Here is a 22356-nt window from a genome sequence, read left to right on the forward strand (position 1 = left end):
TTAATGGTTCTTTTCACTACTAGTGCCAAGAGAAATAATACTAATCCCATTTCTATCCACCTCAACAGAATGCACCTGAAGTCGAATGCCGTCCTACGAGAGAAACTTGCCGGAAGCCATTCGGTGGCCGAATTCCGCTCCGTCGTAATCCAGCTTGAACAAAAGTATCTGCCGTACCACGAAGGAACGCGACCGTGGATGGGTGAATATGAAGGCGAGGAAACAGATGAAGGTGAAGCACCCCAAACGACCTCACCGAATCATAATTTGCACCTTCCACCGTGGCTCTGTCAACCGTACATGCGTGCCCCACCGGAAGTGCACCGGCAAAAGCTGGAAGAGGCACACCGTCTAGCGAACGATCCGACCCGTGAGAAGCGTCAATTTTTCGACACACACGGCAACGAAATTTCACGCAAACGCATGAAAAAGATGCGTCGAGTACAACGTCGCCCGAAAAACAAGAACCGTGCGCAGCAGCGTAGCTTAAACAGTGGTGCAGCTCCGCAGGACAATGCTACCGATGATGGAGAGGACGACGTAGAAGCAGAAGAGGAACTGCAGCAAGAGAACGGTTCGAAAGCAATTGTCCGGATGAATATTTCCATTACTGACACGAACGGGCGGAGGCGTCGATTTGATGAGCTGTGCAAGAATGAGACACCGAATTGTACGAACCCGATGGTAAATAATTGCCCTACGGCACACATCGATTGCGAAACGAATTGGGAACTCTAATAAGCATACATTTTTAATCTATTTCTAGGGTATGAAATGCGAACATCAGCTTTGCCGGACGTGTTGCAAAAGCAAATGTTACCGGGAGAATCGGGATTGCGTTGGACACAAGATTCGCATCAAGTCGAGGCGTGAGAAAGCAATCGCACTGACTCTGGCTGAGCAGGCAGCAAAGGAAATGCGGAACGCATCAGTCGATCAACGACCTGGCAACGTAGAAATGACACCGGACAATAAAGTTTCCGACGAGCGAAGCTGATCGGAACACACGCACCAATCATTCGGACGTAAAAAAGTACACCTTTGTTGTTAAGTGAAAAACGAGGCCTGGTTATTTGTTAACGGGCAAATGCATTTCTCTCTGGAGTACGTGCGTAATCCATTGCGCAGATGCCACAACGAATGATATTGCTCTGTGTATGTGAAAAGTTGGAGTGTTGAACTTGTTGAAAGAACGATCATAGAACTGGAGTTAAGACCAAACAAGGCGTTTATTTCAACAAGAATCGTCATTTTGTGTCTGATGCAGAGATATTTGTCAATCAAAGGATCTCTTTTACATCTCTGGCACACTCACAGAGCAAGTTAATGATCCAGGTTGTAATCGAATAGGGATTCTATGTTAAACATAACATGTTTGTATGAAGTTTGTGAATGTGTCAACAGAATGTTCGACATGTTTGGGGCGATTCATCCGATCGCGTTTGATAGCGTATTGGGAGAAAATTTGCCATTCGCTTTATATGATGTACAGGATGCTTTCAAATATTGTCGATTTTGACTTTCTAAAAAAGGGCCATTGTGGGTAAAAAGTAAGGAAAATTTGGAAGTATTTCGTCAGGGATGAGTGGAATGTAAATTATATTAATTTTGACATTTCCCATCCGTCGTCAGAATGCGCGGCATTTCGGAGTTTACCGAATATAAGAGGAAAGATACATTTTACTTCAACCGTTAGTTTAGTAAGGATAATGTGGGCCATTCCCGGCGGTACTGCAATACCGGGCCGACCCGCGGAAGAAGTGAGGCAAGCCTCGGACTATCTTCCCATTGCAAAAAATCAGTTTAACATTTGTTGTCTCCCGATGGGAGATCTATCAGATGTTAAGCTGATAAGAACAGATACTACACTTTGATCTTAGCCTTTAGGCCGAGAAGCGATAACCTGAACGCACGCTCGGCCGGCCACCCCACCCGAACACGCACTGCTCCGCTAGTGATGCACAGCACGCACACGCACAGGTTATGTTGCTCGTGCTTGTTTTACCAACGGACTCACCGCCGAACGATACAAAGCAGGCGTGTGCTAACTGCATATTTTGGTACGCGACCTGCCGTCTGTCCTTTCGATGGGGCTCTTTATTGCACTAAGCATCGTTGATAATATTCTCTTTCAATTCGAAAAAAAAAAACATTTACTGTATTGCATTTCATGCAATTACAGTAGCTTCAATAGCATTATGTTGCGTTTGCGGCCCGATTTCATCATGAGGTGTTTTTATCTGTGCGTCATTTTACCGGCACTGCAGATGTCAAACGGTGCGCTGTTGACAGGAGAGCCTTACATCAGTGCGCTTGTTAGGTTTCGTGTACCGAAGCTTGATAGCTCGGGTCGTGTGTGCTTTCATTTTGTTTTTCCGGACAGGACGCCAAAAAGAGTGCGTCATTATTTATAATCAATCGAATAGAAAAGTGGTGTGTAACGCAGTGAAAATGTCCAAACGGAACGCTTGGTCACGGGGGGAAACACTCGAGCTGGTAGACATTCTGCGGACGTGCTGCATCCCCTTCCTGGACGGTACGATAAACAATCGGAAGGGCCAAATGTATCGCCAGATCGAGCACGAAATGCAGCGGCGCGGACGCACCACCAATCGCGACGCCCGGCAGATAGAGCACCAGTGGAAAAACCTCAAGTTTAGCTACGACCGGTACAAGCTGAAGGTGTCACAAGTCGTGTGAATTCTACAAGAAGCTGGTGGACCTGTTCACGGCGGTGGATCAGCGTCTTGGGAAGAATCCAACGGAAGAAACATTTGAGACGTACTACGGTAGGTTACACTGTACCCATTCAATACCATTCCATTGTGATAACAATGTTTCCAAGTTACAGAAGAAGAATTTGTTACTGACGAAACGCAGGAACTTGCGGCGGATGACGATGCGGTTGTAATTGAAGAGATTGTGTACGATTCACAGGATGCGCTTGAGTTCGGTAAGTGCGAAGAAGCGACAGTGAGTTACGCCAGTAAAACAAATCTTATTAATTATTCTTTATTCCCGCTACACCTTAGCAGAAGAAGCCGCAGCAGCTGCCAGCAGTTCCAAAGGACAGCAACAATCGTCCGCACAACCACCCGCACCAGCACCACCTCCACCACCACCCACTCAGAAGCGGAAAAAGCTAACGGTGGAAAATATGGACGGCCTGTTGGTAACGATCTGCGCACTGCAGAGGGACCACAACGATTACTTTAACCGCTGTCAAATGGAATTCATCGAGAATGAGTTCGAATCGTTCCGGGAGAAGGAGAAGGAACTCTGCTACAACTCAAACTCGAGCTGGAGGTATTGAAGCAGAAGTTTTTGGCTCGAATACAGAAGATTGCTAGCGGTGATGGAACGGTGGATACGGGCGGTGATGAACCGGTTGCAAGCGAATCGAAACGACGCCGGGTTGCTGTTGCTAGACGAAAATAGGCTAAAGTGTTTTGTTAGTTGCTAGTGGTAACCGTTCGAACAACCAGAGATTGTAATGAAAGTTTGGTCCAAGTAGTCGCACCAAGCTGTCAACGCCGTGTGTGCTGTATGGATAAACAATCACCATCCCCTAACTACGCAGGCTTAAACAGGTTGAGAGCTTACCCGGATGCGTATAGGTTATGTTTAAGGTGCAAATTGTATGCATAAATCGAAAGAAATTCCCTAGATGTCGGGAAGCGGTGTCTCAAAAAGCTTGTTGAGAAAAACAATTACAAAACGATTGATCGGGACAGATGTTCGAACCGGCACGAAGGGGCCCTTCAGGTGAACTATTTGGAAATTAACGAAAAACCTTAATTATGTTTGAAAACAAGTTTGAAAATACATTTCAACGATAAAACAATACTCCCTAAGCATTACTCAACGTTTGGCCAGCAAAAATAACACGGTGCTATTATCGGCACTTCGATCCGACGGAAATTTCCGAAAATCGAAAATCCCGAAAATCGAAAAAGTAACAGGAGCGAAGAACACGCACGGAGGTAACATTTCATAAATTTTCATATCATTTTCAGCATGTTTATACCCGTGATCGAACACTTCGATCGGATGGAAATTTTATCGCAAAAATCGAAAAAGTAACAGGAGCGAAGGACACGCATGGAGGTAACATTTCATTAATTTTCAAACCAACTGGTTTTCAGATTTCCGTTACCAGGGGAGCATGGTTTTCAAGAGGTTACACCTGGTACCAGCCGAGCATGAAATTTTCATCAAATATTTCATGAAAAGTTTCATGAAATATTTCATGAAAAGTTTCATGAAACTTTTCATGAAAAATTTCACGAAAATTTCATGAAACTTTTCATGAAATATTTCATGAAACTTTTCATGAAATATTTCATGAAACTTTTCATGAAAAATTTCACGAAAATTTCATGAAACTTTTCATGAAATATTTCATGAAACTTTTCATGAAACATTTGATGAAAATTTCATGCTCGGCTGGTACCAGGTGTCACCTCTTGAAAACCATGCTCCCCTGGTAACGGAAATCTGAAAACAGAAAACCAGTTGGTTTGAAAATTAATGAAATGTTACCTCCATGCGTGTCCTTCGCTCCTGTTACTTTTTCGATTTTTGCGATAAAATTTCCATCCGATCGAAGTGTTCGATCACGGGTATAAACATGCTGAAAATGATATGAAAATTTATGAAATGTTACCTCCGTGCGTGTTCTTCGCTCCTGTTACTTTTTCGATTTTCGGGATTTTCGATTTTCGGAAATTTCCGTCGGATCGAAGTGCCGATAATAGCACCGTGTTATTTTTGCTGGCCAAACGTTGAGTAATGCTTAGGGAGTATTATTTTATCGTTGAAATGTATTTTCAAACTTGTTTCCAAACATAATTAAGATTTTTCGTTAATTTCCAAATAGTTCACCTGAAGGGCCCCTTCGTGCCGGTTCGAACATCCGTTCCGATCAATCGTTTTGTAATTGTTTTTCTCAACAAGCTTTTTGAGACACCGCTTCCCGACATCTAGGGAATTTCTTTCGATTTATGCATACAATTTGCACGTTAAACATAATCTATAAGCATCCGGGTAAGCTCTCAACCTGTTTAAGCCTGCGTAGTTAGGGGATGGTGATTGTTTATCCATACAGCACACACGGCGTTGACAGCTTGGTGCGACTACTTGGACCAAACTTTCATTACAATCTCTGGTTGTTCGAACGGTTACCACTAGCAACTAACAAAACACTTTAGCCTATTTTCGTCTAGCAACAGCAACCCGGCGTCGTTTCGATTCGCTTGCAACCGGTTCATCACCGCCCGTATCCACCGTTCCATCACCGCTAGCAATCTTCTGTATTCGAGCCAAAAACTTCTGCTTCAATACCTCCAGCTCGAGTTTGAGTTGTAGCAGATGTTCCTTCTCCTTCTCCCGGAACGATTCGAACTCATTCTCGATGAATTCCATTTGACAGCGGTTAAAGTAATCGTTGTGGTCCCTCTGTAGTGCGCAGATCGTTACCAACAGGCCGTCCATATTTTCCACCGTTAGCTTCTTCCGCTTCTGAGTGGGTGGTGGTGGAGGTGGTGCTGGTGCGGGTGGTTGTGCGGACGATTGTTGCTGTCCTTTGGAACTGCTGGCAGCTGCTGCGGCTTCTTCTGCTAAGGTGTAGCGGGAATAAAGAATAATTAATAAGATTTGTTTTACTGGCGTAACTCACTGTCGCTTCTTCGCACTTACCAAACTCAAGCGCATCCTGTGAATCGTACACAATCTCTTCAATTACAACCGCATCGTCATCCGCCGCAAGTTCCGGCGTTTCGTCAGTAACAAATTCTTCTTCTGTAACTTGGAAACATTGTTATCACAATGGAATGGTATTGAATGGGTACAGTGTAACCTACCGTAGTACGTCTCAAATGTTTCTTCCGTTGGATTCTTCCCAAGTCGTTGATCCACCGCCGTGAACAGATCCTCCAGCTCCTTGTAGAATTCACACGGCTTCAGTTCCGGTAGCCACGCTTTGGTGTCGTTATTTCTACGCTGTGACACCTCCAGCTTGTACCGCTCGTAGCTAAACTTGAGGTTTTTCCACTTGTGCTCTATCTGCCGGGCGTCGCGATTGGTGGTGAGTCCGCGCCGCTGCATTTCGTGCTCGATCTGGCGATACATTTGGCCCTTCCGATTGTTTATCGTACCGTCCAGGAAGGGGATGCAGCACGTCCGCAGAATGTCTACCAGCTCGAGTGTTTCCCCCCGTGACCAAGCGTTCCGTTTGGACATTTTCACTGCGTTACACACCACTTTTCTATTCGATTGATTATAAATAATGACGCACTCTTTTTGGCGTCCTGTCCGGAAAAACAAAATGAAAGCACACACGACCCGAGCTGTCAAGCTTCGGTACACGAAACCTAACAAGCGCACTGATGTAAGGCTCTCCTGTCAACAGCGCACCGTTTGACATCTGCAGTGCCGGTAAAATGACGCACAGATAAAAACACCTCATGATGAAATCGGGCCGCAAACGCAACATAATGCTATTAAAGCTACTGCTCGAGTTTGAGTTGTAGCAGATGTTCCTTCTCCTTCTCCCGGAACGATTCGAACTCATTCTCGATGAATTCCATTTGACAGCGGTTAAAGTAATCGTTGTGGTCCCTCTGCAGTGCGCAGATCGTTACCAACAGGCCGTCCATATTTTCCACCGTTAGCTTTTTCCGCTTCTGAGTGGGTGGTGGTGGAGGTGGTGCTGGTGCGGGTGGTTGTGCGGACGATTGTTGCTGTCCTTTGGAACTGCTGGCAGCTGCTGCGGCTTCTTCTGCTAAGGTGTAGTGGCAATAAAGAATAATTAATAAGATTTGTTTTACTGGCGTAACTCACTGTAGCTTCTTCGCACTTACCAAACTCAAGCGCATCCTGTGAATCGTACACAATCTCTTCAATTACAACCGCATCGTCATCCGCCGCAAGTTCCGGCGTTTCGTCAGTAACAAATTCTTCTTCTGTAACTTGGAAACATTGTTATCACAATGGAATGGTATTGAATGGGTACAGTGTAACCTACCGTAGTACGTCTCAAATGTTTCTTCCGTTGGATTCTTCCCAAGACGCTGATCCACCGCCGTGAACAGGTCCTCCAGCTTCTTGTAGAATTCACACGGCTTGTGACACCTCCAGCTTGTACCGGTCGTAGCTAAACTTGAGGTTTTTCCACTTGTTTTTCCGCTCTATCTGCCGGGCGTCGCGATTGGTGGTGAGTCCGCGCCGCTGCATTTCGTGCTCGATCTGGCGATACATTTGGCCCTTCCGATTGTTTATCGTACCGTCCAGGAACGGGATGCCGCACGTCCGCAGAATGTCTACCAGCTCGAGTGTTTCCCCCCGTGACCAAGCGTTCCGTTTGGACATTTTCACTGCGTTACACACCACTTTTCTATTCGATTGATTATAAATAATGACGCACTCTTTTTGGCGTCCTGTCCGGAAAAACAAAATGAAAGCACACACGACCCGAGCTGTCAAGCTTCGGTACACGAAACCTAACAAGCGCACTGATGTAAGGCTCTCCTGTCAACAGCGCACCGTTTGACATCTGCAGTGCCGGTAAAATGACGCACAGATAAAAACACCTCATGATGAAATCGGGCCGCAAACGCAACATAATGCTATTGAAGCTACTGTAATTGCATGAAATGCAATACAGTAAATGTTTTTTTTTCGAATTGAAAGAGAATATTATCAACGATGCTTAATGCAATAAAAAGCCATGTATGAAACATTTCATGAAACATTTTCTGCAACATTTCATGCGTTTCATCTACCGGGAAGCGCGTGAACTGTGCTTGTTCGGCTGGTACCAGGTACCTCTTGAAAAACATGCTTCCCTGGTATCGGAAATCTGAAAACAGCTGGTTTGTATGGAATTTTGTACCAGTCGATGGTAAGTTTCAGCGAGAGATGAAGGATGCTTTCCGTTTCATCCATCTTCCTTGCACTAGCGATTGCTCTCACGGGTTTGAAAGTATCCAATGCAATAGTGATGGGCAAATTTATTTCACGCTGCACATGTCACCTCTTGAAAAACATGCTTTCCTGGCATCGGAGATCCCAGCAATCCCTACTGGTAGCATGATGCCCCGAAGGTATGATTAGAAGAAGGATATACATTTAAACGCAGATCAAACAAAATCAAGCCCAGCAAACATTTGTAGGAGGCATGTGAATTGTTTTGTTCCTTAACAAACATGAGAATAAAATCAGGAAGAAAATAACGAATAGTCTCACAGTTATTTGTTTCTAATGTGCGATCGAGAAGTTGCGAGAGTTAGGCACCTTAAAAGCACCCCAGCGTGCTGGTCCAAGAAATAAACACACAAAACAGAGGAGAGGAAACGTACATGGTATCAGCAAAACAAAAAAAGAAAAAAAGATTCAATAATAATATATTGCCACATTTCGTAACCAACTTATTCGTTATTTTTACTAAAAGTATCTTTTTGTTTCAATTGTTTTGTTAATTCTCCTTTGCTAAAACAAAGATGTGCCAATTTGACAGTTGCTATTTCTAGTAATTTGCCTCAGTTTTAAGCGGAATGTCCCTCGAGTCGTTTGATTATGTGTTTGGAAAAGTTGAAGAAATGTGTTTATTGTAGCAAAATTTCTTTCTGCAACGTAAAAATCAACAACGACTAAAAAGCCTGTATCACATTTTCGATCTGATTTTATTATCACCTTTCTTCAAACCAAACAATCGTCATACTCATCCATTCCGTCATCCACGCACACACAGGTGTAGTGTCCTTTCTGTCCACAACTCTATTCCCTTCTATCTTATTATCTCATGTTTCTTTTTTAATTGGGAGGGGGGGGGGGGGGGATAGGGGGATGAGAACTGCTTTGTCTGTTATTTCGCCATTTGCATAAAGAGAGTAAGTTTGTTATTTTACGTTTTTGTGTAAATGTTTCTTGTATGTGTGTTTTTTTGTTTTCTCTTTTTAAATCCGTTTCCTAAGGGTTTGCTTTACTTCCTTTAATGCTACCCTTTTTGTTTACTTGTTTGATCTTATTTTCGGTTTTCTTCTTTACTTTTTTTCTCGTTTTAGACCTAATACGTACACACAAACACCTGATTTTCTTCTAACCTTTTCGCTTGTTTTTTCTGATTTTAAGTCTTAATAAAAACGTTCGTAAAGTGCTGTTTGCATGTTTGTTTATTTCTTTTTTCCTATTACTTTTTAATTCCTCTTCCTTCCCAGCTATCTTTCTTCCACGTACACACAGACAAGGGACACTGAGGATGAGGCAAAAGAGAGTGTGTCTCAGGTATGTGTAATTCTATATACAATGAACGGCCCCCATCCTGCTCACCCTTTAACACCACACAACCACCACAATTTATACCACCAGTCGCCTACTAAGTAAGCGAACAGTAGCAACAACAGCAGCAGCAGCAACAGAGATGGAGGGGAAAACCCTCAGTATCCTTTGGTGATATCAAGGGATTTCTTCCCTCCCCCCCATCTTCCATAATGTTTACTTGTAAGAGAGTGTATATGTGTGTGTCTAAGTGGGTACTACTGTTTATGGATTGACCTTTCCATTCTCTATTTGCTTCCCTCTCCACACAACCCTCTCTCTTCCTCTTCCTCCTAACCACACCCAACACGATTCTCACGATCGTTCACTCATACGGCAACCATAGGATATATAATAGTTGTTACACTAACACTAATTGAATAATGAGTCTAAAAACAGAATAAATGTGAGAAATAAATAATTATAAGTATTATTTAAATTGTTTTGTATGTTCTTGTTCGCCGTGATCCAAAAGTAAAAAATCGTGGAAAACAAATATCTAACCCCACTTTCTGTACGGCAGGGAGTTGAATTCGTAAGTGGCTTTTCTTTTTTTCTCTTCCATTAATGGAAATTCTCTCTCTCTCCCGCTCTTTTCTCTTTTTCTTCGTTTTTTTTTTATCTATCCTCATCTTACAGACCAGACTGTCCTTTACTTCATCGTGTCCACACACTCCTCTTGCTTTACTATGGTTTACTAAAGTCTAGCTTACTTTGATTAGTACATAACGACGACCGTACCTGTGCATCTTTTCTGTTGCCTTGTTTCTGTTTTTTGTTGGTTTTTTTGTATTATACAAATTTTCTTTTGATTTAGCCGGGTTTGTTTTGTAAACGAATTCACACGCCCGGTGTTTCCTCTTTACGCACACAACGATGTTTTAAAGGTTGAGAATTAAATTGTTATTCTATTATCTTCTTCCCACCAACTTACACACTCTGTTTTTTTAGTAGACTTCCGAATAATCTGCACTGTGTGTGCGTCGTCGTTCAAAACCTTCTCTCTGCAATGATTGTGTTGCTGGTGCGGGACATAGAGCATGTGTGTTTCAATGTCAACAATTCTCTCTTTACGCACTCGTCCGTTCGCATATATATCTCGCCTCTCGAAGCTTAGTGAGCAAGTTCTTAGAACATTCTAGCACACCCTTCATCTATGGTCCGTCACGAATAACAGAGGAACGGCATCCCACAAGCAGGAGTTGCACAACACTACGGAAAATGCAACTTCACTATAAACCGCCCGGACTGTCATTTGCTGGAGCATAAATAAGCGTTCGTGTACGTTACCCACTTCCTGTACAAGTCTCTACACTTGTTAATTCCACAGATCCTTCCGCCCACAAAATGGAAGGAGCGTGCGGCAGTAGCGTCAAACGGTTGACACTCAAACACTCATACACAAGCAAAATCCTATCGACAACACACACACACACACAGTCCGGGGTGTGTTTAAAGAGTACGTTTTTAACACACCGACGAATACGGTGTGCTATAAATCGCGTAACTGAGTCCCGCCACCTAACGTACGACACATTTGTTGGGCATGCTGCTGTGTCTTGGCCTTGTTTTGTGTAATATCAGTACCTCGTGACCGTCCACTGCTGTTTGCTTAGTACATTAGTTTCTACAGCTATAACTTATCTCTCGCATCGCGCTTCCTTACTATCTGTCGCTCCCTCTTCTCTCCCTCTATATGAACAAGAGGTACGAGAGTTCCTTTTGCTACTTACTACAACACAACATTCACTGTATCCTCTTGTGTCTCCTCAACCTACACACATGTTATCTCTACCCGGGCTCTACACTACATTTATAAGCGTCATTTATTCATTTTTAGTCAAATCGGTTGATCATCCTTATCCGAGTCGTGCTGGTCCTTGCCCCCGCCACCGGAAAGATTTAGCGAACCAGTGCTACTGTCCGAGAACGTACCGCCCGCTGCTGCTGCAGCTGCCGCTGCCGCGGCCGCTTTCGCTTCCGCTGCCATCCGTGCGGCGGCTGCGGCTGCCTGCCGTCCTGCACTGGATCGCAGTTCTCGCTTCCGCTCCGGTACTCCGAGCGCCGATTCCAGATCCTCACCACTTCGGGGTCGTTTACTGCGCGTCGTTCTTCGACCGGCACCCCCACCAGATGGAGTGTTGGCTGATGCCGCCAGTGCGGAGGAGGACGAACCGCCTGCCAATGATAACGGTGCACTGGATTCACATCCGCTGGAATTAGCCGCGTCCGTACTGGACCGGGTAGATTTGCGTGCCGACGATGCTAATGGTGCCGTTTCGGGGATGGATTTTTCCGATTCCGAACGATTCGCTTCATCTTCTGCGCCGGATATGGCTCCACCGTCTAGCAACTGGTTGTGGTGTACGGATTGATGGCGACGTGATGTGCGTCGGCGATCGTCATCCTGATGATGCGAAGAACCACCACCGATACCGGATGCTTCGTGGTCGGATTCGGAAGTACCCGCCGTTGACTTGTCGCCGCCTCCCATCATCATCATTTCGTGATCCTCGTACGATCCTCCTGCCGCATCGGATCGAGCATGATCTGCCATGTTGCTAGCACTGGAAGGCGGCCTTTCATTGCGCACCCGTTTTGTCAAATCGTCATGACTCAGATCCATTTCGTGCCGTTGGTGATCCGCAGGAATCGACGTCCTGTCCATTGCCTTATCTACATCGTCCGTCATGTCGTGACTTTCCTCACGACGCCGTTTGACTGATGCGTGACGGTCCATCATAGTCAGTCCTCTGTCTTCGTCTTCCTTACCATGGACAGACGATGCCGTATGGTCCGAAGGTTCTTCCCCAACGTCACTTGCACTGCTGTTGTGCTCTGGTGGCTGATGGTGTTTTTGCTTCTGTTCAGCAACTGCGGCTGCTGCTGCTGCAGCTGACGCCAAAATTCGTTGCTGTTCTATCAAGCGCTGCGCCTCCTGGGCTTCGTGCACCTTCTTCAGGTGTTCCTGCTGGAGCAGCTTCTGTTTTTGCTTCAGCAACATTATCTGTTTCTGTGGATCTACCTCCTCGTCATTCAACACACCACCGCTTGATTTCGACAGTTTGGATGGAGCAATCAAATCCTCTAGGTCCATATCATGATTGCCTCCGCCAGAACCACCACCATTACCTCCCTTAATTGGAGCACCGCTTCCACCTTCCACCGTTGATGTTGCAACTGCTAACGCTGCTGCAGCACTCGTAGAGCTGGATGTGCCCGTCGATCCGCTACCAGAAGTTAAATTCTGTGGGTTTCCTCCTGCTAGTGCCGACAACGATAACGTTGTGCCTAGCAGGCTGTTACTGTTGCCCGCGGATAATGTGCTTCCACCAGCACCTCCCGGTGGATTCGTTAACGAGACGGATAGACCAGCCGCAGCGGCACGACTGAGATCTGCGGCGATGCTACTTTCCACCGACGATCGTAAGCTTCGTTCCGCGGTACGTTCTAACCGTTCTGCTGCCATAGCGGCGGCAGCCGCTGCCACAGCACGTTCGTCCCTTTCTCGTCGCTCAAGTCGCTCCAGCCGATCGCGCTCGTGACGCTCATGGCGTTCGCTTCGTTCTCGTTCTCGCTCCCGTTCCCTTTCCCTTTCACGTTCGCGATGATGATGGTCGCGCTCTCGCTCCCGCTGTTCCAACATGCCAGTACTGGACGATGACGACGAGTTCGACAGTGCGGGACTCTTGGAGCTAAGGTTTAGCGAAGAGGACGATCCTGCACCGGGCAGTGGAGAAGGCGCTAAGGAGATGGTTGTTTGCGACGGCAGCGATGCAGCGATGCTGGCAGCTGCTACCGGTGTTAGCGTGACCTTATCCAAACCTAACAGAGCTGCGGCCGATGATTCCGATGCCGAACCGGAAGCTGCGGCACTAGAGCGGCTCGATCGTGATGACGATGATTTCATCTCATCCTGTGCACCCGTTCCCATCAGGAGTGCTTTTGCGTCAAGCTTAGCCAGATGATGTTGCAGTTGGGCAGCTTCCTGTCGCGCTCGTTTCGATTCCGAAACTGACTGACTTGGCGAGGAAGACGATGACGAGGTCGGGATGAGCGAGATTGCTGGACCTACGCCTAGGCTGCGAGCGAGCAGCTCGATCGGGTTCTTGCTCAGCTGCTCGAACGCATCCTTCAGGTCTTGGTGTTCGCGTGCCTTCTTGGCTGACGATGGCGAGGACGATCGACCGCCGCCCGATCCACTAGATCCTACTCCACTACTACCACCGGCCGATGCAGACAGGGCGTGCGCGGCCATACCCGCAAACAGCGCCTGGCTGAACTCGGGCGGTATTGGTAGCTGCATGTCCTTAGATGACATAGCTGCCATCGCCGCTGCAGCAGCTGCTGCTTGTGCCGAGGCAGATGCCGAACTGCTGCTACCACTTCCCTTCGATGACGATGAGGACGAGTGTGACGAGGAGGGCATTTTGCTGGTGGCACTAAATGCTGCCTGCATTGCCGCCAAGTCTGCCGGGAACCCACCTGCCGTAAGCGTTTCCAGGATCTTACGTCGTTCGCGTTCTAACTTCTCCAGTGCCTGCTTGTTGGCTTGCTGTGCTGCCGCGCTCTCCCGGGCCCGCTGTTTTTCTGAGGCGCTTGATGAACCTCCACCACGACCGCCGCTGCTGGTAGATCCGCTGCCCTGTCCTGCTGCGGCCGCAGCAGCTGCTGCCGCTGCGGCTGATATGTCCAAACCGGCAGACCTTGTGAGCGATTCGAGCAGGTGTGTGTCGTGCGGTAGCAATAGCTGCTGAAGTTGTGCGGCTTCACGGGCAGCTTGCTGATGTACGGCTGCTACCGCCGCTGCTTGCTGTTGTTGTTGTTGCTGCTGACTTAAACTGGAGCCACGGCCCTTCCCACTGCCACCGGGCGAGGACGCCGACTGAGAGGAACTTCCACCGGATCCCATACCACCACCGCGAGAATTTTGCTTGCTCGATTGCGACTGCCTGGAGGTAGTAGTTGAGGAGGACGTGCCTGTACTGCTACCACTTACACCAGGAAGTCCATACGGATTCAGACCTCCCAACCCAAGCGGAGTGTACAGCAAACTCGGATTGGGGAAGAAGAATGGGAACTGACTGTTGGCCGCAGCAGCTGCAGCAGCCGCCGCAGCGGCCGCTTGTTGCTGCTGGTTTTTCGAGGACGATCCACTTCCTTGCTGTCCGGAAACGCTTGAAGAAGAGGTCCCGGCACCATCATTAACTGCCGACGACTGTGACGCCGATGATTTGCCGCGGGATTTGCTACCAGTGTTTCCACTCTTAGTTGGAGTACCACCTCCAGCGGCAGCGGCTGCTGCTGCTGCGGCACCGAGAGCCGCGGTTGGATCTAGACCGGCAGCAGCCATCATGGCGGCAAGACTTTGTGCGTCCATTCCACCGCCTGCACCAGACAACCCACCTAGTCCCGCCAGATTCGAGAAGAGATTCATGTTGCCCAAATTACCGAGCCCACCGAGCCCGGCTAGACCCGGCATGCCACCGAATGGCATTAGGAGAGGGTTGTTCTTTGGATCGAAGCTACCCAAACCGGGAATGCTGGAGAGCAGATTGGCGTTCAATCCGGCCAGACCCGGAAATTGCATGCTCGCAGCAGCAGCGGCAGCGGCCGCCGCGGCATTATTACTACTCTGGGAGTGTTTCTTCGACGATGACGACGACGCAGAACCGGAGGACGACTGTTGACCGCCTCCAGCGCCTGACGAACCGTACTGGTTTGCGGCAGCGGCCGCAGCTGCATTTGCTGCCCGTATTTGCTTTGATGTGGAACCACCGTCAGTACCCTTCGATGACGACATTGTCGCTGGCCCACCGGGTAACGTTATGGATTCGGCCCATTTTGGATCAATCTCGTACGCCGGATTGTCAGCCAACCATTGCGTTAGCCGCTTCAATTGAGGGGCCTTATTACCTGTCAACCGTTTGCCATTGATCTTATTTATTACGGCAACGTACTCGTCACCAGTCAAGTTCTTCCAATTGAACGCCATCGGATTGCTGTCAGCCTGTTGCTGCTGTTGTTGTTGTTGCTGGTGATGGTGTTGCTGCTGTTGTTGTTGCTGTTGTTGAAGACTATTGGCGGAGCCTCGTGTCGAACGAGAACTCGATCCACCGCCTCCCTGTGGTGAATTTTGTGCCGATGAACTGCCTCCACCCCTCGAGCGAGACCGCGAAAGGTAATCCATACCCATCGCTTGCTCGGTCAGAGCGGCCGTTTGTTCTGCTAGCCATTTGTTTACCTTGGCATCGTGTGCACTGCCGTACTGGCCCAGCTTCGAACTTAATTCAGCTGCCTGCTTCATTTCAGCGAACATAGCTTCGTACGCTTTGCGCTGCGGCGAGTTAGCTGGTAACGATTGAATTAGCTTCTGCTGCTGTTTCAGGAATGACTGTTGTTCGACCTGCGCCGCCTGGGCAAACAGTGCGTTAAGGCTATCCTTCGTCGACATCCCTCCACTCATACCGGACAGGCCTTGCAGAGCAGCTTGCATGCTCGCTGCTGCCACCGCCGCGTTACTTCCACTGCTCGTCGATGAACCACCACCGACGCCGGATGATCCCTGGCTGCCTTTCGGATTGCCCGGAACACTCGTAACGGTGATGGTGAAAGGTTTCTGCGGTGGCTGTTGGCTGACGGACGTCGGTGCACTCGCAGGCGTCACCGAAACCGATGGTGGTATTTGCGGCTTTTTCATAGAACTGCCGGAAAAGCTTCCACCGGGCGGGGTCGGATCGCCGAAAATCGTTTTATGCTCCTTGGCTGCCGAAAGACCAAGCACAATCTCGTCCAGCTTTCGTCGCTTCTTCTCCTTACCGAGCGGAGGTTCTTCGATCGGTACGCTGACATTGTTCTTCTTCATCAGTTTGGACAACATGTCGTTCAACTTTCCCTTGCCGGCAGCAGCTGCAGCAGCCACTGCAGCCGAGGGTGATTGCTGATGCTGGTGGCCCAGCATCATGCTAGATGCCGGTACACTAGCGCTCGTAATGCTGATTCCGCTGGGGAGCTGATTGTTGGACGATTTTTTGTTCTTCCCGATCGAAAAGTCCTGCACCTCGCTAAGATCCATTGGACCACCACCGCTTCCTCCCATTCCACTACTGCTTTTGATCATATCAGCAATGTTCACTTTGGGCAGACTATAGCTATAAAATTAGAATGAGTTTTTTCTTATTTATGTTTTACACCATAAGTCAAAAATAAATGCACACGATTTGAAGACTTACCTTGAAGACAAATCGATTGGTGTCAGCGTACTGGAAGTACCAGGAATAAGTTGCGGCTTCGGATAGGACATCTGATTCCTTGGGCCATGTTGATGTGCTGGTGGAGGCTGCAATACGTTTGAATTAGCGCTATTCGAACCACCTCGCGCATTACTTCTGCTGCTGACCACTTCCTGCACGTCATCGTCATTCCACTGTAGACCACTAACAGCACCGCTGTTTGACGTTGCCGTGTGTGAAGGTTGCGCTTTTCCAGTTGGAACTGCAAAAATAAAAACAGTCGTTTTTAGTTAAATAAACGACAGCAAATGCTTAATGTTCAAAATTCATCAAATCAATAAAAATATTTTGAAGTTTCTAATTATATCAAATTATTTCAAAAATGTTATAATAATTTAGTGTTAAAAACAAATGTCGAAACTTTCAGGCCCTTAACAACAGTGAATCAAAAAATTCTGTTTTGTGCTCTACCAAAGGTTAAGTGATTAAGTGATTATTCGCAGAATGTTGGATGGATTAACATAATTAATACAAAAAATCTCTGAGATGCAACGAAATATTTTAACACTTAACTAAATTATAAAACATCGTTAGACTTAGCTTATGCTGGTATTTGACTAATAAATAGCTATAAAAGATATAAAAATCGAACTTAAACTACCACTTTAAACGGGAAAACAAACATTACCTGGACTCTGGGTATTATTCAGTAGCGCATGCAATTTCGCTCTCTCGGTTTCAACATCGATAGCAATGTGGCGTTTGCGTTTCTTACTTGCAGACGGTACAGTTACGCCAGCGGCGGCCGCAGCTGCCGCATGTGCAGCAGCAGCAGCATGCGCTGCCGCGGCCACCGACATAGATTGATGATTCATTGCCGCCGAGGACGATGACGTCGCTCCAAGAACGCTACTGCCCGAGCTAATACTTCCTCCAGCGGGTGGGATACCACCGACGCCACCAGATTGTTGCTGTATTGCCGCAGCCTGATTGCTGATTTGCTTAGCATTCTGATGATCGGTAGTGATTGTAATAACATCCGGCGTGCTGGATGCTGATCGACGCACTTCATCGTTCATCGGAATTATGCGCTTGATCGTTTCGTACAGTGGAATGTCTAGATCGATACCCAGACAGCCCGTGTATGCCGAATACGATTTACCTACCGGCCACTCACCATGCTCGACGCAGTAGATAATGTGACCAACGCGACGTTCAAGCGCAAAATCTCGGAACCATTTTACGATCATCGATGTGTCGATCATGCTGGCGAACTTGCTCATATCTGTAGGGAGAAAAAATGAGCGAAACGCAATCAAACATTACAATTGGGTATTTGTAGGTGAGCACATATTCAAAATACTTACTTTTCAAATCTTCCTTGGTAAGGCTGTTATCCAGTTGCTTCAGCTTCATCAGTGGCTGGAACACTTCCAAATCGGGGAAGCGCGCCTTCAATGCAGCGGTCTGTTGTGTGCAACGTTCCTCATCAGTAAGATTCACCATCGGTTTAACTTCGTTTGGTTTCTTTTCCTCCACGATAATAACGTCGGGCGATGGTGAACGAGCAGCGGGTTGTTTAGCTGCTTCTACCGTCGTGCAATCTATCGGAGCAACAGCCTTACTAGTCTTTTCGGTTTCAACAACTTCAGCCGTTACTTCCGTTTCTCGCTTAATTGATTTATCAGTGACATTTCCAACAGTCTTCTCCACTTCATGCTCATTGTCCTTCATAGCTTCCTTTGCTTTCTCAGGCTCCGATTCTGATTTCTTCTCTTCAACGCTAACCGAGCTCGTACCTTCATTGGTGACCTTAGCGGGTGACGAACGAGTAGCTGCTTCTGATTCTGTTGTTTCAACAGGTGTTTTTGGCGCATCAGTAGAATCAGCAACCTTTTCAACACTTAGTTCCGTTTGCTCCTTGTCGAGGGCTGGCTCATCTAGTGGCTTTTCTATCGCTGGGCTCGATGATTCAGTGGCAACTGTTTCTGCTTCACGGGTATCTTCTTTATTAGTTTCTGCAACAGTTTGTTCTTTTTCTTTGATTTCTGGTGAAACCTTTGACGAATCCACCGCTTCGGTTTCCATTTTTGGAGACTCTGGAGCGGCAACTTCGGATTTCTTTTCATCGTCCGTTTTGTTCGCATTTCCGGGCGAAGTCGGCTCTGTTGCTGCATCACTAACGGGTTGAACATCTTGCTCCTTCTGCTTTATCTGCTGCTCCGGAACCTCAGTCTTTTCGTCTTTCTCTTCGGCAACTATCGGCTGTTCATCAACCTCCATAGCCACGCTTTTTACCGACGTAGAATCAACAGCAATAGCATCGGATTCTATCTTTTCCAATTCACTACTAGCAGCAGCTAATGCTTCATTGGTATCTATCTTTTCCATTACTAGGTTCGCTTCTTCCTCCTTTGCCTCTTTCTCTTCTTTGTCCTCCTGGTCCTTGACGGAATCCTTGCTTTCATCGACGGATTCTTGAGCGTCCTTCATCGCGACAGCTGCCACTTCTTCAGAGTTAGTCGGCGGCTCCGTTTCCTTTGACGGTACTTCGGTTGTTGCCTTATCTTCAGAACTGGCAGGGTCTACGTCCATTTTATTATCATCACCAATGATAGGTTCCTGCTGTACTTTATCATTTCCGTTTTCCACCGATGCTACTGATTCTTGTTCAGTTACTGCCGGAAGTTCCTTGTCCATCTTTTCACCCTGTTCTTCATTCTTTTCATCCACTTCTTTGTTATCCGTGGTAGTTGCATTTGCTTCGTCCGTTTTGTTTTCCTCAGATGTTTTAACCACAGCATCTTCCTCTGGCACTGGTTTTTTAACGGATTGGTCATTTACTTTCACTTCTTCACTCATCACAACATCACTATTGAGTTTGATGGAAGAATCCGAAGAAGGGGTAGTAACTGCTTTTACCGGTAACTCATCGACAACTTCTTTATCTGGTACACTCTGATCTGCTTCAGTCTTTTCTTTCGAACTTCCTTTCTCTACCAACTCTACCTCTTCAACCGACACCTTTGCAGGAGAAGCTTTCTCGCCGGTTTCGTTTTCTGTTTCCATCTTTTGTTGTTTCGGCAACTCGGATGATTCCTGCAGTGAGGACTCTTCCGAGGGGCTTTCCATGGTTGTCAAAGGTTCTTTTACGGGACTTGCATCTGACGTATCGATTTCCGGCGATAGTTTAGCAGCAGAATCAATCGTTTCAGGAGTATCAACGACTTCCTTCTTGACTGATGAAACAGGAGTAGCCTGCTCTACCATTGGCAATGCATCTGAAGCAACCTTCTCTTCAACAGTTTCGGGAACGACGCTGTCCTTTTCCTTTTTGATGGGCAAATCGGCATTCACAACCGGGGCAACCTTTTCAGGGGATGTAGTAACCTCCGATGCTGCATTAACTGTGGCTTCTGCTTTCGCTGCTACAGCTTCGGCTTGCATTTTTAGCAATTGTTGGTTTTGCAGCTGAATTTGCATCTCAAGTTGTTGTAGATACTTTTTAGCGGATTCATAAAACGGAAATTCGGAATCCGCTAGAATCAACTGTTCCGATCGATAAATACCATACTTCAGGACTGCTCGCAGTAGTTCCCGATCGTGTCGTCCAGGAATCCACCAGTCAGGCGTGTCCAGGTTATTTTCGCACAAACGAATGTTTTCTTCCAGCTTCGGGTGTTTCACTATCTGACGCGCCTTCGACAACAGCTCCAACCGATCTAGGATCAGCTTGGCATGATCTTCCGTCACATCATCTACCAGACCTTCGAGGCCTTTCTCGTCATCGCTTAGCTTAACGCCCGCTTGCCGTTTGCACATGGCAATGAACACCTTGTAAAAGTCGCTCAAATTCTCGTCAGTTTTTTTATCTAACTTGGCGAACACTTTAAAGCTGCAAACGAGAAGAACACATTGTTTTGTTATGACATTACAAAACCGTACACGTTACCAGCAAAACCCGCATGTGGGCAATGTTCGTGTCGAAAACATATAAACTTACCGACTCCAGTCCGGTGTAGGAACGGTGGTGTTGGGTTGTAAATCGATACCATAGCCTGTGAGGACACGGATGAATTCGTTTTCTTCGCGACGGGTCCATCTCTTTGGTATTTGATCCAACCTAACACGCTCACGTTCGCGCATAACCTGCTCGTTTTTCTCGCGGCGCTCCATTTTCTAAAAATTGTACAAATGTTGTATTAAATCTTTTGAAAAAAAACCTTTTTCTCAAGATCGCTACTATTTGCATCCGTACTTTTCGTTCCAATACTATCCTACATATCTACAACACAAAATATCTATCCTTACTTGTGACACACTCTATTCATTATTGACACGTTACTGGTGTTTCCCGAACATTAAAACGTAAAACATACTGCCCATAACCGAAACCAATACATATCTACTCAGACAAATGATAACAATTTTAAATAAATTATAGCGAAAGTTTGCCTAGCAAAATAATCTCTTGCATGTTACGGCTATTATTATTAGCACAAAAACCTGTTCTGAAATTAAACCTCATCGTAATCTTAGAAAAAATGGTACAAATTTTCAAAGCTCTCAGCATTAAACAGCGCGAAAATAAGGTAAAATAGAAAAAAGCGAAGGAACACGTTAGAATATACTCAATACTAACCAAATACATTGCTAGCTTCTGAAGATCTATATTCGCCAGCTGATTCGGATCGGCCGGATTCAGACCAAGGCCTAGACTGAGCATCAGGCTGAAGTCTGCTGCCGTCGGCATACCAGCGGTAGGCGCTTGCAGACCACCAGTGCCACTGTTACCACTTGTTGAAGGTAGTGGCTGCTGCTGCTGTTGTACACCTTTACCCTGTGGAACTCCGGTGGACCCTAGAGCAATACCCCCGGCGCCCGTACCACTAGCTCCAACAGAACCTAACGGACCGGTCACGGCAGGATGGTTTAATCCTACCACCATTGGTGAACCACCAGGACCAACAATCTGACCCGCTACCTGTTGCTGCTGCTGTTGCTGCAACGTTGTCATTTGGACCTGCTGTCCTTGTTGCTGTGAAGGCGTTATGATCATTGGGCCAGGTGTTGTCGACGGCGTTGATGGCGATGAAGACGTTTGTCCAGAGAGGGTAGGAGTACCAGGTGGAGGAACTATCGTCTGTAGCTGCATGCAATCGGTGGATAGCGTTGGTTGTGAGTTTGGGAATTTTTAAAACCAATTTGATACCATTGCAGTGAAAGTGATACGACACGTCCAATCGATGATGCATCCGACAGGAAGTATGGTGTTTCGTGTTTGAGATAGAAATATACATAAAATAATGTATGTAATTTGTATAAAATCCTTTGCTTATTCAAATGCAAAGTGACAAATAATCGCTTCAAACGGTTGTTAGATGCATGAACAAAAAACGAATAAAGTAAATTATAACAGATGACAACAGATGCAAAACGATAACGCGAGAGTGAATATGCATGTCTCTACCCTGGGTGAAGTGAGTTGAAAGGTTTGTTTCGTATCCAAACATGAAGCCAAGTATCATGAAAAATGAGGACAATTTATCACACGTTGTTTATAAAACATTTAATTTAATATGCAACTTTGCTATTAACTGCTACGGTACTAAGTGTGTCGATGTGCAACAAAATACAAATGATAACACATTACACAAATGTAATAGAAACACCGAATTCTATAAATTTCTGTGAAAATATATCTTTGCTGAAGCAGTACAACGTATTCAAAATTTAAAAAATACATAACTACAGTAACACAACAAAAAAGAGTTGAAACAATGTAAAACTTAACGACTGAATTTAACAA

General features: G+C 46.4%; 3 protein-coding genes, 1 non-coding gene and 2 pseudogenes across 23 annotated transcripts in view; 2 read left to right on the forward strand and 4 right to left on the reverse strand.

Annotated features, from left to right (window-relative positions):
* LOC128300778 (tRNA-dihydrouridine(16/17) synthase [NAD(P)(+)]-like) overlaps nucleotides 1-1553 on the forward strand; it is a 104278-nt gene extending 102725 nt beyond the window's left edge. For all 3 annotated transcript variants that reach the window (XM_053036969.1, XM_053036968.1, XM_053036970.1), the window contains 2 exons: nucleotides 69-684; nucleotides 767-1553. In XM_053036969.1, the coding sequence (XP_052892929.1) occupies nucleotides 69-684; nucleotides 767-997 (847 nt within the window). In that variant the 3' untranslated portion in view covers nucleotides 998-1553. The remainder of the gene's footprint in view (nucleotides 1-68; nucleotides 685-766) is intronic.
* Nucleotides 1554-1706: 153 nt separating this feature from the next.
* LOC128306100 (U2 spliceosomal RNA) lies at nucleotides 1707-1900 on the reverse strand. The gene has a single exon (XR_008287528.1). It is a non-coding gene; the product is annotated as a U2 spliceosomal RNA (small nuclear RNA).
* Nucleotides 1901-2388: 488 nt separating this feature from the next.
* On the forward strand, nucleotides 2389-3838 carry LOC128303766 (uncharacterized; annotated as a pseudogene).
* A 1008-nt stretch (nucleotides 3839-4846) lies between these two features.
* Nucleotides 4847-6247, reverse strand: LOC128301689 (uncharacterized). Of its 3 annotated transcripts, none has more exons than XM_053038282.1 (3): nucleotides 5862-6247; nucleotides 5698-5799; nucleotides 4847-5612 (listed from the first exon to the last, which is right to left on the reverse strand). In XM_053038282.1, the coding sequence occupies exons 1-3, from the start codon at nucleotides 6238-6240 to the stop codon at nucleotides 5212-5214; spliced, it is 882 nt and encodes a 293-aa protein (XP_052894242.1). In that variant the 5' UTR covers nucleotides 6241-6247; the 3' UTR covers nucleotides 4847-5211. The 3 variants fall into 3 exon arrangements, with proteins under 3 accessions (XP_052894242.1, XP_052894241.1, XP_052894240.1); XM_053038281.1 differs by having other exon boundaries at nucleotides 4847-5615; XM_053038280.1 differs by having other exon boundaries at nucleotides 4847-5618.
* A 259-nt stretch (nucleotides 6248-6506) lies between these two features.
* LOC128301690 (uncharacterized) lies at nucleotides 6507-7665 on the reverse strand (annotated as a pseudogene).
* Nucleotides 7666-8823: 1158 nt separating this feature from the next.
* Nucleotides 8824-22356, reverse strand: part of LOC128300661 (uncharacterized) — a 61834-nt gene continuing 48301 nt past the window's right edge. For 15 of the 16 annotated variants that reach the window (XM_053036811.1, XM_053036795.1, XM_053036803.1 and 12 more), the window contains 6 exons: nucleotides 21190-21696; nucleotides 20551-20726; nucleotides 17915-20442; nucleotides 17236-17832; nucleotides 16548-16809; nucleotides 8824-16466 (listed from right to left, as the gene is read on the reverse strand). In XM_053036811.1, coding sequence (XP_052892771.1) covers nucleotides 11156-16466; nucleotides 16548-16809; nucleotides 17236-17832; nucleotides 17915-20442; nucleotides 20551-20726; nucleotides 21190-21696 — 9381 coding nt within the window. In that variant the 3' untranslated portion in view covers nucleotides 8824-11155. The remainder of the gene's footprint in view (nucleotides 16467-16547; nucleotides 16810-17235; nucleotides 17833-17914; nucleotides 20443-20550; nucleotides 20727-21189; nucleotides 21697-22356) is intronic. The other variant, XM_053036810.1, reaches the window with a different exon arrangement.

This window comes from Anopheles moucheti, chromosome 3 (assembly GCF_943734755.1).
Source record: "Anopheles moucheti chromosome 3, idAnoMoucSN_F20_07, whole genome shotgun sequence".
Lineage (NCBI taxonomy): Eukaryota > Metazoa > Arthropoda > Insecta > Diptera > Culicidae > Anopheles > Anopheles moucheti.

Bases quoted from the DNA above. Each gene is read 5' to 3' on its own strand.
- LOC128301689 (XM_053038280.1), bottom strand. From the start codon at position 6,240: ATGTCCAAACGGAACGCTTGGTCACGGGGGGAAACACTCGAGCTGGTA. The intron at 5,800-5,861 runs GTAGGTTACACT...TCCAAGTTACAG, and splicing joins AACATTTGAGACGTACTACG to AAGAAGAATTTGTTACTGAC. The intron at 5,619-5,697 runs GTAAGTGCGAAG...GCTACACCTTAG, and splicing joins ACAGGATGCGCTTGAGTTTG to CAGAAGAAGCCGCAGCAGCT.